The sequence below is a fragment of the Diabrotica virgifera genome, chromosome 6 (genome assembly GCF_917563875.1).
Source record: "Diabrotica virgifera virgifera chromosome 6, PGI_DIABVI_V3a".
NCBI lineage: Eukaryota > Metazoa > Arthropoda > Insecta > Coleoptera > Chrysomelidae > Diabrotica > Diabrotica virgifera.
Window position 1 is genome coordinate 252902014 of NC_065448.1, and position 15310 is coordinate 252917323.

General features: G+C 33.5%; 1 protein-coding gene across 1 annotated transcript in view; it reads left to right on the forward strand.

Moving 5' to 3' along the window:
* LOC114338127 (exostosin-2) overlaps positions 1–15310 on the forward strand; it is a 79544-nt gene that overhangs the window by 38427 nt on the left and 25807 nt on the right. The window contains exon 2 of the mRNA XM_028288709.2: positions 15041–15250. Coding sequence (XP_028144510.1) covers positions 15041–15250 — 210 coding nt within the window. The remainder of the gene's footprint in view (positions 1–15040; positions 15251–15310) is intronic.

Genomic DNA, 15310 nt, shown 5'->3' on the forward strand with positions numbered 1-15310 from the left:
AAAATTATTGTGTTTGGTCCTTCATTGTGTCCTATTAATAGATAATAACGTACCACTAAACGTTTTTATTTACTGTAAATTATAATAACTAAATAAGTATGTTTACGAGCTAGTAACGATCGTAAAAGTGATACTAAGGAAATTATCTCTAAGACGGTTTAAAACCTTGCATTGTACGTTTCTAGTATAATGCGTGTCATTGTCATACTCGAATTAACTTGTATAGACCTGCCAATTATTAATAATTGTTAAGAATTACTTGGCAGGTCTATACAAGTTAATTTGGGTATGACAGCGTGCAGAAAGAGAAACCTATGTTTCAGTTTCAGTACTGTTTATTTCGGGCTATACTGTATTATTATTATTATTTACTCTAAAGAAAACACTTCGCTTATTACTGTGCCTATTGTTATGCCATGTGCATCTCCACAAACCGTGCAGGGTGTGTGTGTATTTATGGAACTCTGAGAGTTCTCATAAAACCGTCTGCAGATTGTCTGTGGATGTTGTCTTGTGATGAAAAATTCTCAGAGTTCCATAAATACACACACGGTTTGTGGAGATGCACATGGCATAACAATAGGCACAGTAATAAGCGAAGTGTTTTCTTTAGAGTAAATAATAATAATAGTACAGTATAGCCCGAAATAAACAGTACTGAAACTGAAACATAGGTTTCTCTTTCTGCACGCTGTCATACCCAAATTAACTTGTATAGACCTGCCAAGTAATTCTTAACAATTATTAATAATTGGCAGGTCTCTACAAGTTAATTTGAGTATGACATTATTAATAATTGTTAAGAGTTACTTGGCAGGTCTATACAAGTTAATTTGAGTATGACAGCGTGCAGAAACTGAAACCTATGTTTCAGTTGACAGGTGATTTGAATGTTTTCACTTGCTCGATTGGAGCAATATCTACTTGCAGTTGTACTCTGAAAAGTCCGCCCTTTCTTAATGCCATGCATTTGGTTTTTCCAGCATTTATCTTCAAGCCATACGGTTTTCCTACGGTATTTATTTTATTTAGCATCAACTGCATATAATGTTCGTTATCTGCGAAATATATAAAAAAATTTAAAATATTTCTAAATTTTGTGTGTGGTTCGTTTTCTCTGACGCGAACTGTATTTAAGCTCCATTTTTTAGCATTTACGATTCCTCTATTAATTAAACAGCAACGACACATTCGCGAATATGTCACTGTTTATTGTAATTGTGTTTGACCCCGACACCACCGCATCGAATTAAACGAGATTCATTCCATGTAGGCAATTACAAAAAATCCTATTGATGCTTTTTTCCGTTGGGCGTTCAACTCAACTTCACTAAAGCAATTGGCGACAATTCAAAACAAGTGGTTGCAGTCACGCTATGGTGTCTACTTAATTAATCGATATTGTAAAGTATAATAACATTACTTAATTTCGACTGAAGCGAAATGATATACATATTTAAATAAAACCACTGGACTAATACTAATTGAAATAAAAATACCGATAGAAACGAAATGAATAAAGTAATATAAAATAAACTAAAAGAATGAATTTCGCCTTACTAGTTTACTAAATAACATTCTGAAGCTTTTCTTGCGAATCATACAGAACAGAATATATGGAAGATGTGACGAGGTCACCGGTCAAGAACAATTTGGCTTCAGAAGAAGCATGGAGACACGAGAAGCAAAGCACAAAGGAGAAAGATCAACAAACAGATCTTTTGTCTGTTATATAGGTTTTGCAAAGGCGTTCGACCGGGTGCAGCACAGTACCTTGATAGAGAGATTGAACGACATCGGAATCGACAAAAGATATTTTCAAATTATATAAGCTATTTATTGGAATTAGACAGCAATCATAAAGACGACTATTAATAGGGAGCATCCATAAACTACGTCGTTGAAAAGAGGGAGGGGGGACTTTGCTTATTACGACAGTATACGACAGGGGGAAGGGGGCCATAAGTGCACATCCGACGTCGTTTGAAGTTCACGAATATAAAAAATATACCCTATTTTAGAATGAAAAAGAATTTGTATATTACTTTTATCGAATACTTTTCATTTCGTTTTTATCACTCACAGCCTTAATATTGCTAGCAGTTTAATACAGAATAACAAACAATAAAACATTGTCCTATGTTTTTAAACAAACGCTTCTTTTCAGAACAACGTCTGGAAGCAATAAATATTAAACTGTTCACTTATTTACTGAATACTCTGCGTGAAAAAATTCTAAAAGAATGAATAGAAATAAAATATTCTATTTTATTTAGTTAGTACATTGTATCTATTTATACTTAATAAAAGAAGTGGCAATGAAATCAAAACAAAATAAGTACCGATAAAAGTGTTGTCTTTTGTCCCTATAAAGCTGATTATTAGTTGTACAGTGAATTGAGAGAGTACGCGGATATTAATGAGCTAAATAGTAATACTGATTTGGATACATTCGTAAATAAACTTTGAGAGCTAATTTTTAAAAATCTAGGAATAACATGGAATTTAAAAAGTCACTAAAAAGGGGGTCATGAGTTGCAATTGCGACGTCGGTATGAGGGGGGTCAACTGCAAACGACGCTTTACGACGGAAGGGGGAGGGTATTAAAAACTCCAAAATTTTTACGACGTAGTTTATGGATGTTTCCTAACACGTCGAGGCCGATTGAAATACATCGATGTGTTACGACAGGGTTGTGTGTTATCATCGATACTGTTTAACGTCTAATCAAAGGTAATAGGGTCACTGAGAGTCGTGAAAAAATGGGGATATAAATCATTACTACTACTACGAAAACCAAAGTTATGAAAATATCAAAGAACACAAATTTACCCCATCCAATATTGAACCCCCAACGGCACCAATACGTAGACCAATATAAATATCTTGGCTGCTGGTTTAACAATCAACCTGATTAGAAACAAGAAGTAAGAGCGAGAATAGAAGTCTCACAATAAAACACTGAAAAACGTTTGTTTTTCTATACTTCCACAAAATTTATTACAACTATGTTATTACTACAGCTGTTTCGGCAAAGTGCCTTTCTCAAGTGATATATTTTACAATGTGTTTGCCTTTTTTAAGTCTTTAACTGAAGAGGTTGAGGAGTGGGGAGCTGTTTGTCTCGAGTTGGTCATTCAGAATTATATCTGTATTTTTCAATTTATTAATTTCCATTGATTCTAAAAGTGACAGCTTAAGGCCTTTATTTTGAATATGTAGAATTTGAAACTCTTCATTGAAATAATGATTATGATCTAGAAGGTGAAGTGCGTATGTAGAAGTGTCTGTTTTTCTATTGTTGAAAGCCCTTCTGTGTTCTGCTATCCGTTTGTCAAAAGTTCTGCCAGTTTGACCGATGTAAGTTTTCGGACAGTCACCACAAGTTAGTTTGTACACACCACTCTGTAGTTGTTTTCTCTTTCGGCTTTTATTGTTTTTAATATGTTTGCTTAAGTTGTTGTTAGTTCTGAAAGCTGGTGTTATTCCTTTCTTTTTTATGTATCTGGCTATTTTTGTTGTTATTTTGCCAGTATATGTGAGAGAGCAGAAGGTACTGGGTTCTTTCTGTGGTGGTGGATACACTAATTTCAAGGCTTTCTTATGGAGTTTTTGGTTTAAAATGTTGTTAACTGTTTGTTCGTTATAGCCATTGTTTACTGCTATTTGTCTAATGATATTTAGTTCTGTCTCGAAGTTATTTTTTGTCATAGGAATTTCTGTCAGTCTATGTATCATGCTATGGTAGGCTGCTAATTTGTGTTGTGTAGGATGGGATGATGAATTGTGTATAGTTGTGTCAGTATGGGTAGGTTTATGATATACGGAGAACTCATGTTTGTTGTGTAGTCTGGTAATCGTTACATCTAGAAAGTTTATGGAATTATTCTGTTCTGTTTTTATTGTGAACTCAATATTACTATGAAGTGAATTAATGTATGATAGAAATTGGTCAAGTTGTCTGTTAGTTCCTGTAAAGCAGACTAGTATGTCATCCACGTATCTCCAGCAATATAAGAACTGTTTAAATAAGGGGTGTTTAGAAATTGTTGTTTCAAGTTGGTTCATAAATATATCTGATAGTAATGGGCTTAGAGGATTACCCATAATAAGTCCTGCACTGTTGTTTGTGTAAATTTGATTATTGAATTCAAAATAGTCTTGATTTATGCAAATTTCAAGAAGGTGTAAAATTTCAGATGCAATGATCGGATTTGTACTAATATGTTCTAAAAGGTTTTTAACTAAAACAAAAGTTTCTGTAGGAGGAACACTAGGAAAAAGATTTTTTTACGTCAAATGAAATTAGTCTGGAGTTGTTGGGCAATTGAAAATGTTGTATTTTATTAACTAGTTCTAGTGTATTTTTTACGGTGAATTTAGGTGAAAATTCCACACCTGTAATTTTGAACCAATCAAAATACGTTATTTTGACAGATCACCATGGCAACGGAGGTATTTTATCGGAAATTTTTTCTCGTGGGGTACCCAACAGCGAATTATAGTGGAAATTTTTTGACGTTTACAATAACAGAACATTTTTGACAGATTGGTTTTTATTTGTTTACATAATTTAGTTTTGATTCATTTTCTATCACTTGTAGTTACTCAAAACTTATGTAAAATTGAAGAATATACTATTTTCTATCTTGAAATGGTATTCCCATGCAACTACAATGAGTAGAAATTACGAATTTGAAAGCCTAAATAATTGCTGACAAAGCTATGGCGCGCTATTAATCTGTTCATGCAGCTTTGGATTTTCAAATGCAAATTTGGTGTGGAATTTTCTTACCGAATACCACGCGAAGTCAAATTAATATCCGGAATTTTTTTTTTGATCATGAATATTTTTAGAAAATTTCCCTCGTCTGCGACTCGGGAAATTTTCAAAATATTCATGATCTCAAAAAAATTTCCGGAAATAATTTGACCTCTAGTGGTATTACTAGTGAAAATTTAGTGTATTCTGTAATAATATCTGACAGTTTTTTTGAAAGTTTATATGACGGAGCTGTATAAAAAGAAACTACAGGTCTTATTGGGTGGTCAGGTTTGTGTAGTTTAATAAAAGAGTATAATTTAGGGGGTTGTGGGTTCATAATATTAAGGTATTTCTGTTCTGTTGGATTTAGTATTGATGTTGAATTTTCAATGGCTAGTTTAATTTGTTTTCGGTATTTTTCTGTGGGGTCTTTGTTTAGTGTTATACTATTTTGGTTATTTAAAAATTCTATTGTTTTGTTATTATAGTCACTTTTATCGATAGCAATAGTAGTGTTACCTTTGTCTGCTTTTGTAAATATTATGTCATGTTTTATTGATTTATTTTTAATTGAAACGGCTATTTGGTTTTCTTTGTAACAGGAATTATTAGTTTCACTACCTACATCGGTAATAGATTTTGCAATGATGCTTTTTTCTATGTTATTGGCAGTTTTATTTAACGCTACTTCACATTCTACACCTAAATATTCTAAATTTTTTTGATTATTATGTTGAGGCAAGTTATGTTTGAATCCTTTCTCTAAAAGTTCTATCTCACTATTATTGAATTTGGTATCTGTTAAGTTTTGGAGAATAGAAGTAACTCGATAAGGCTTTATCAAAATGTAAAGTTTATTTTCTAACAGTAGCATTAATATCAGTCTTAGATTTCGTTTTCTGCAATGCTATATGTGGTCATGGTCAAAACTATTATCTGAAACGGAGGCCTGGACGCTCAACATAATACTGATGAACAAGTTAGAAGCCTTTGATCTCTGGCTTTATAGAACAATCTTAAGACACATTGGACAACCCACCCAACCAACGAAAATGTCCTGAGAATAATTGGCACTGATAAGAAGCTGTTAAAGATCATCAAAGTTAAAAAAGTTAGCTACCCAGGACACATAATGAGAAACGAAAAGTACCGCCTCGCGCAGCTGATCATCCAGGGGTAGATTAAAGGAAAATGGTGCGGTGTCCCGGTAGGCACCAGATTTCATGGCTTAAAAATATCAGAGACTGGACCGGCCTTGATTCAACATCTTTGTTTAGAGGCGTATTGGACAGAGACAGATTTCCCAGTGTAGTCGCGCTAACCTCCACTTATAGGAGACAGAACCACATGAAGAACCATCAATAGTCTAGGAATTATAGGTAAAATTGAGAAAAATAGTTACAAAAATAATCATAATTCTGCAATAAATAGTTGATATGAAATTGTCTCAATCCGAAATTCATCAACATGCATCGATTTTTGAAGTTATACTTCTTTAGGCACGAGGGTGAATTTTTATTTTAATGAGCGCATGCGCACACCGACAGTATGGTATTAGTCGCTACATCTTTTAAGTTATGTAGCGCAAATAAGGTGTGCGTGAAAAGAATATATTATTAGTGTTTTTAGTAAATATTTTTATTATAATTTTTATGTCTGTGGATTTTCTTCCTCCTAATAAGTATTATTGAAAATGTTTATTTTCAATTAATGTATCTGTCACCGTGATTGTAATTATGTCCGAGAAATGATCGACTGAATACAAAATCGGTGGTAGCTCATCGGTAGAGCATTCGTCTACGGATCGAAAGGTCCCCCGTTCAAATCCGGACAAAGCCATATTTTTTTCTTTTTTTTAATTTTTGGTATTCTTTTAGTTCTTTCTAAAATTAGTTTAATATTTAAATACAATACAAAAAAACTGTTTAAAGTAGATATATTGATTTCGTTGAAATCATAATGTGAAGTTAGATTATATTATAATAGAAGTATAACTAATTGATGAATTCGACCGTTACTTGATGGAAGTTCATTTTATCTAACAATAAAACACTGAAAACGTTTGTTTTCTATACTTCCACAAAATTTATTACAACTATGTGACTACAGCTGTTTCGGCAGAGTGCCTTTCTCAAGTGATTTAGATTACTATGGGTTTGCCTTTTTAAAGTATTTAACTGAAGAGGTTGAGGAGTGGGGAGCTGCTTGTCTCGAGTTGGTCATTCAGAATTATATCTGCATTTTTCAATTTATTAATTTCCATAGATTCTAATAAAGATAGCTTAAGGCCTTTATTTTGAATATGCAGAATTTGAAACTGTTCTTTAAAAGAGTGATTATGATCTAGAACAGCGATACTCAACCTTTTTCCTTCCTGGGCCACATAGTAGCTATTGCTACAGCTTGCGGGCCGCAATCAAGATGAAGTAGTATACAGGGTGTTTCATTAGTAACAGAAATACTTGAATGGTGAATAGAGGTAAATGAGGCGGTTCTAGACATACTAAATTTATCGCTCCACCGAGTTTATAACCGAGTTACAAGGTGATTTATCGATTTTGCCCATTTCTTTCTGGACCCATAACTTTAGAACCACCTCGTATATTTTTTTGATATTTGGTACACATATGTCACATTTAGAACACAAACCACCCAACTACTAATCACAAGAAAAATCCAGGTCCGGATTAAACAAAATTATAAATCCTTTGTGACCTTGAAACAACATCCTGTATATTGAAATTTTCAAAACCCGTACACATTTAAAAAGAGCTTTAATGGAGCTTCCATTTTTTGGGCAGACAATTCAATGACTTTAATTTTGAAATTATGTCGAAATTTTTAAAAACTCGAACTTTCAAAACAAAAATTTCGTTATAATTTCAAAATTAATGTCATTAAATTATCTGCGCAAAAAATTGAAGCGAGCAATCAAACTTAGTTTTTTGTGCTCTTTTCAAATGTGCAGCCGAATTTTGAAAATTTTAATATACAGGGTGTTGTTTCACAGTCACAATTATTTTAATTTTTTTTTGTTAATCCGGACCTAAATTTTTCTTGCGATTAATAAATGGGTTGTTGCAATGTAGTAAATAAGTATTGATTATTTTTAAAATGAATATTTGTTCATTAAATTTAATAATTTATTATTAAAAGTTAATAATAACCTGCTTTTTAATCAGAGTTCTTACAAATTTCAATATAATTTAAAATTAAAGTCATTAAATTGTCTGCCTCACGCCCAAACACGCCTCAAACACATCGGAACACTATCAAATAATTTGAAAAACACGTGAAATTTGACAAATAATTTGATCACATGGCCCTTTAGTTAACCCTCGGGCCGCATAAAAAACGCTAGAGGGCCGCATGCGGCCTCTAGCGGTTGAGTATCACTGATCTAGAAGGTGAAGTGCGTATGTAGAAGTGTCTGTTTTTCTATTGTTGAAAGCCCCTTTGTGTTCTGCTATCCGTTTGTGAAAGGTTCTGCCAGTTTGACCGATGTAAGTTTTCGGACAGTCACCACAAGTTAGTTTGCAAACACCACTCTGTAGTTGTTTTCTCTTTCGGCTCTTATTGTTCTTAATATATTTGCTTAAGTTGTTGTTAGTTCTGAAAGCTGGTGTTATTCCTTTCTTTTTTATGTATCTGGCTATTTTTGTGGTTATCTTGCCGGTATATGTGATAGAGCAGAAGGTACTGGGTTCTTTCTGTGGTGGTGGATAGACTAATTTCAGGGTTTTTTTATATAGTTTTTGGATTAAAATTTTGTTAATTGTTTGTTTGTTATAGCCATTGTTTACTGTAAACATCCATCCATCATCATCAGCAATCTAACACTGATATATTTATAAACGATTCATTTTATACTAAACAATATTCTGACTAGAAACTAGGTAATAATTACAGAAGCAGCATAAATGAGTAAAATTGTTTTTAAATTACTAATGAACTTTTGATGTTTTTAATGGATACTTTGTAATTTTTATTTTTTTATACCGTGATCAAATACCTATTATGGCGACCTACTTCGTCGTTAGATAATATTATTTTATTTATACCTAATTACAAAGTTGTAACAATATATCCTTGTATCTACCAAACAAAAGGTGTAATTACGTAAAACCAACAACATTTTAGCGAAAGAACCAGATAATTTTACGGTATATAAATTTTAATACCATGTAACTTTAAACATAGTGTTTACTCTTTTAATCTTCCTCTGAAATAACGTAGGAGCATGTTACGAGAAGTTTGCACTAAAATATTAACCCGATTTTGATTGATGTCAGATCTAGTTATTTTGAGGCGGGTACAAAAATCGTGGGTTGTCATGGTTGAAACATCAAATTTTAGTAATACATTCTCCAAAAAATTGTGATATAACCCCAAAAAATCGATTATTTAATAAATCTAAACAGATTGTGAACCTTAAGAGGAAACAGTAGCGATCAACGGGTAGCGAAAACGCGTTCCAAGATTGCGGCTGTAATTTTGAATATTTTTTCGAGATATTTGGCACACGTATTCATAATATAATAAAGAATGGCGGCACAGAGCCCAATTTGAAAAATATATTAATATGTGGAAATTACTCTGTAATTAAATACAATATTAAAAAAACGAGCCTGTACCGCCATTAAGAAGAACAAAAAAATACACTTTCTTCAAATAAACTTTTTTATCCGATGCCTAGATTTTGTGTCATTTTGGAACTACTAAAATTTTTTATTTCATTAGTAGTTCCAAAATGACACAAAATCTAGGCATCGGATAAAAAAGTTTATTTGAAGAAAGTGTATTTTTTTGTTCTTCTTAATGGCGGTACAGGCTCGTTTTTTTAATATTGTATTTAATTACAGAGTAATTTCTACATATTAATATATTTTTCAAATTGGGCTCTGTGCCGCCATTCTTTATTATATTACGTATACGTGTGCCAAATATATCGAAAAAATATTCAAAATTACAGCCGCAATCTTGGAACGCGTTTTTGCTACCTGTTGATCGCTACTGTATCACCTTAAGAAACATCACAGAACTTTATGTGGAGCTTAGCTAAGAACACTTGGAACACTAATTAGGTTTTATGCAGACAACACTGCAATCGTGGCAAAACACAGGAACCTGGATATAGCTGAAAATAACCTACAGAATAAGATACATCGCCATTCATAGCTCTTGTCTAGAAACTGTGTCGTACGCCAATTGTACCAGTTTTTATCGTTGTCATTCATTTAAATTTAAATGATCAAATTTAGTTCAGATCCATCGATCCATGCAAAAATATGATCATAGATTTACTTTATTTGCGTCGAAATAATTATGCAAATAAGCGGTTTTTATACAAAGGACAGGTATTTCGTAAATAGGAATTCGTATGGAGACTTTACGTAAATGAGCACGTTTCATAATCGCTGTCAATTTGTTATTGTTAAAATGAGTCCGTGGTATGAATAATTTATTGTTCCCGAGGGTAAAGTTTAATGATAAAAACTATAATTTTTCGTCCTTGATATCAAACTAGCGTCACATAATGACGATTATGTGTAAATAAAAACTAGCGAATATTTTTGCAGTAAATTACAGTATGATCACTGGGAATGTTTTTGAAAGAAATAGAGCATTATTTTTATGATCTGCAAAAGGATATATATGGCGTTTTATATGAGGTCAAAGAACGGAGATAAAGGAACTAATGGAACCAAAATATACAGAAAACGATACATGGATTGACTATCTAAAAAAGCTCTATGCAGAGGAAGAACAAATGATGGTAGAACCGGAAACACCAGAAATTACCACAAACGAAGAAGTTCAAAAGGAAGAGCTTAAGTACACAGGAAGTTAGAAAAACACTTTAAAAGCTGAAGAACAGAAAAGCTGCATCAGGAAAGACGGAATACCAAACGAATTACTGAAATATTGTGGAGCAGTAATGACAGAACAATTAACAACATTAATCAACAAAATTATAAAATACCGGAAGAATGGAGAACAAGCGAACTAATTCTACTATTCAAAGAAGGAAATAAAAACAGCCAGAAAACTACAAAGGTATAAACTTGTTAAATATTACTTTAAAACTTACAACTAAAATTTTACAAGAACAAAGGAATCAGACGATAAGTTTAGCAGATGAACAACAGGGTTTTCGTACTGGAAGATCGTGTACAGATGCAATATTCGTCATAAAGCAAATTACTGAGAAATCACTCGAGTATAATCGGCATTTGTCTAATTGACTTAAAGAAAGCATTTGACAGAGTAAGACTCAAAAGATGTAATCCATCTTGTTTATAATTGAGAAGTTCCCCTAAAAATTATAACAAATATTGAAAACATCTATCAAAACAACAAAATTGAAGTCAGAATATATGGACAACGTACAGACCCTATAGACATAGGCAGCAGAATAATGCAGGAGGGCTCGTTGAGCCCTATTCTCTTCAATTTAATCAGGGATGAAATTGTCAAAAGCATTAACAAAGGAAGAGGATATAGAATGGGAAACAAAGAAGTAAAAATACTCTGTTACGCAGACAACGCAATATTAATAGATAGTCCCAAAATGAAGATAGTCTGCAAAGATTACTCCACAAATTTAACATAAGAGCAAAATAATCCAATATGACGATATATCATCTCAGAAAAACTAAAACAATAGTAATCAGCAAAGAACCAAACAAAGGTAACATACAAATTAATGGCATTAACATTGCACACATAATGGAAATAAAATGCGTTGGAATTACATTGTCCAGCTACGGAAACCTGGACAAAGAGTGAAAAATCAATAGGTCTGGATCCCGCGTACCAAAAAAAGTTGATTAATAGCAAGCTGCAAATTTGTTAATAGCTTAAGGGTGTCTGGTCAGACAAACTTTGATATATTGGAACACTGGAACAGGGGAAGTTTTAATTGTGGAACAGGTTAAAAATTTGGAACGTCAGACTACGAAAACGTCAGATGTATTTTGTCCGACAGAACTTCCAATTGATTTGTTACCCTTTCATTAAACTCTCATGCAAAAATCAGACTGCTATTACTAACCAACATGATTTCTGTCATTTGACATGTTCCTCGTGTTCCACTCATTAAAATGCCCAGTTGGTGATACACACCAGTCTGATTTTTGCATGAGAGTTTAATAAAAGGGCAACAAATCAATTGGAAGTTCTGTCCGACAAAATACATCTGACGTTTTCGTAGTCTGACGTTCCAAATTTTTAACCTGTTCCACCATTAAAATTTCCCCTGTTCCAGTGTTCCCATATATCAAAGTTTGTCCGACTAGACACCGTTGAGTTATTAACAAATTTTCAGCTTGCTATTAATCAACTTTTTTTTCTTATGCGGGATCCAGACATACAAGTATGTAGTATAAAAAGCACATAGACTGGCAGGATGCCTTAATAACACTTTATGGTGAAACCGGCATATTAGTACTGAGATGAAGTCAAGAATTTATAAAGGAAGTGTAAAGGTAGAATTCCGCACCAAGCGACCGAGACAGGAGACCGCGATAGGCGACAGATAGGTCGCGATAGACGATAGTTGGTCGCTGGTCTCGGTCGCGGGCTGCAGAACTACCCTAATATAATTGAATTGAGAGCAGTTGTGGGTAGACCTCGCCTATCTGTCGCCTGTCGCGGTCTCCTGTCTCGGTCGCTTGGTGCGGAATTCTACCTTAAGACTACTGGAAACGACAGAAGAATTACAGAGAATACGCTGAGAGATCGAAAAAGTGAAGACATTGGAAGAAAATGTAACGTACAGTGTATATAAACGAATGAATAGAAAAATACTGTATGACTAGTACACACTGAGTTTTGAGTTTAACAGTTTTTCACGTTACAATGTGGTAGCCATATTGTCTCAAAGCACATCAGATGTGATATTTAATATTTGTAAGGGTTTTCACGCTAGATCAGAGGCCTAGCCCTGTATCAATTTAATTTTAATATGTTGTTTGTCAACAATTACTCTTCTATGAGGTTTTTATAGCTATAATACGGAGCTCTGATGATGGCATTTGCTATGCCGAAAATACTTAGCTGATTTTAATAAATATTTTTTACACACTATTAGTTTTTGAGAACATACACCTGTTGCCGTTTTGTTTGACTTATAAACGAATGGACACTAAATGGTTTCTTCTTGAGCGTTTTTCATTATTGTTGTATTGTCTATTTCTTAGTAGAGCCCCTATTAATTGGGCTTCTAAGTTTCAGAATCATGTATCAGTGGTTTTTATTATTATTAGGGGGTTAGGGCATATTGAAGAAACCAATGTATAGTATTTTGGTAAACAACGTGACTATGAATTAAACTATTTCAGTGAATAATATTAAAATACTTTTATTAAAAATATCAAGTATATCAAGCAATAATTATTATGTTTGTGTTGCGAAGGTGAATAACTACTGGTATATGTAAATATATTCACACATCAATATTATGACTAATACAAAGAAATATTCTCGATTGAATGTAAATATGTGGTTACAAAGCCGCAAACTTAAAAATTAATCATTAATGACCCTCTTGTTGCACTTTGATACTGTCACTTATCTTGGTCGTCAAAGATATAGATAGTCTCAACTCATTTTTTAGTCCTTTATGTTATCTTTATGTTTTGTAATAAACGCCTTTCATGGATATTCGTTACCTTTTTTGTATGACGTTTTAATTGCCATAGTCTTTGTCTAGACTTATTGCTAATTATACTATTACGTATTACGTATTAATTATACTATACTCCCTATAATAACGTAGAAAATACATAGCATCTGATGATAGAGATTTTGGTACCAAGTGGTATGTCGGTTCGCTAAACTCGAGACACAGTTCGCTAGTGATTTTAGAAGTAATTTTGCCAATTTAGTAAAAAAAAATAGTAAAATTGGCAACAAAATAATTATTAAATAGTTAATAATTACTAAATAGTTAGTAATTTTGCTAATTTTGGCAAAATTGGTCAAAAACATAAAAATTACCTACTAAAATCACTAGCCAGTTGTGTATGCGTTTAGCCAACCGACTATAAATCGTGATTTTGCGAAGGCTGATCCTGATTTTAGTCTGGATTTACCCTTAAATGGTTTACCATTTCTTTTGATGATTCTGCATCAACCACTTCTGAACCTCGTTTTTTTGTAGCATCTTTATTGATGCCACATAATGGCTCTAGGCCTACAAAGGTTTCTCTAGAGCCTTGTTTTGTCAACAAATCAGCTTGTTCATTTCCATGCACCCCTGCCTGACCCGGCACCCATATGAAAAACAGTTTATTATTTTTTGTCAGGTTGTTGAGGAAATCTTCGCAGTTCCTCACCAGTTTTGATTCGGTGAGTTGGATCTTTACTGTCGGAATAGCTGCTTGGCTATCTGTATAAACGCTGATTTTCTTTACTTTGGGGTCTCCATCTATGATTTCATCAATACAGGCCACCAAAGCAAAAACTTCAGCCTTTAACATGTATATTGATCTAGACCTAGGCTGTAAGATTTGTTATAATTACATGTATGCCCAAAGGCTTCTGATACAGTGCCATGGGCAGTTTTAGATCCATCAGTGAACCATATCAAGTCCCCATTAATATTTGGGACTTTCTTTTATAGATGGTAACTCTATGAATGCATCCTTGTCTCGTTATTTTATCTATGAAGTGTTTCTCTGTCAACTACTTTAATGTTGGAAAGCTTGGTTGTAATGTAAATTATGTATGATACCCATGTCTCTATTAAGAGCATAAGTCCGCTTCTTTCAAGATGGTTATGGGCTTATCATGTTTTACTTCATCAAATTCCTTTTTATAGCCGACAGAACAGAAATATAGACGTTATAGTTGACATCCCTGCACCTTTGCATAAGCACTTGTATAGCGTATAGAGCCTCTCGGGTGCCTATGGCAATATGGAATATTAAGAATGTGAAGATGATCAACTTATTAATATTCTTCACTATAATTAATTGTCGGTCAGATAGTCTAGCGGTCTGAGCCGCTCGATCGACAAATCTAGGTTCGAGCCCAGGCCGGTGAATAGAAAAATAAAAAGGTTAACGTCGTAGTCTAAAATTCTAAAGAATCTACTGCTTGATCTGGAATAAACTGGTGTCTGATAGGCCTATGGAGGAGCGGTACGGCAAGGGATAAGAGCTTGCGGCTCGGTGATACTCCATAGATCCTTACCGGAAGGGCGTTGACGCCTGAAAACTGTGTATATATTATAAGATTATTAATTTCTAAATGTTTTTTTTTTGTTTCAGTTGGAGAGGGGGCGAGAACCACCTTATCTTTAACATGGTTGCTGGAAGTACTCCAGATTTTTCAACGGTTGTAGAACTGGACGTCGGCAAGGCGATTATAGCTGGTGCCGGTTTCGACACTTACTCATTTCGTGAAAGATTCGACATTTCATTACCTGTGTTCAGTCTTATGGGCAAAGCAGCAGCTGTTAAAGATACATTATACGAAAGGTAAGATAATGTTAGAATAATTCTTTTTGACTGGCTTCAAGCCTCGGTTTCCTCGAAAGC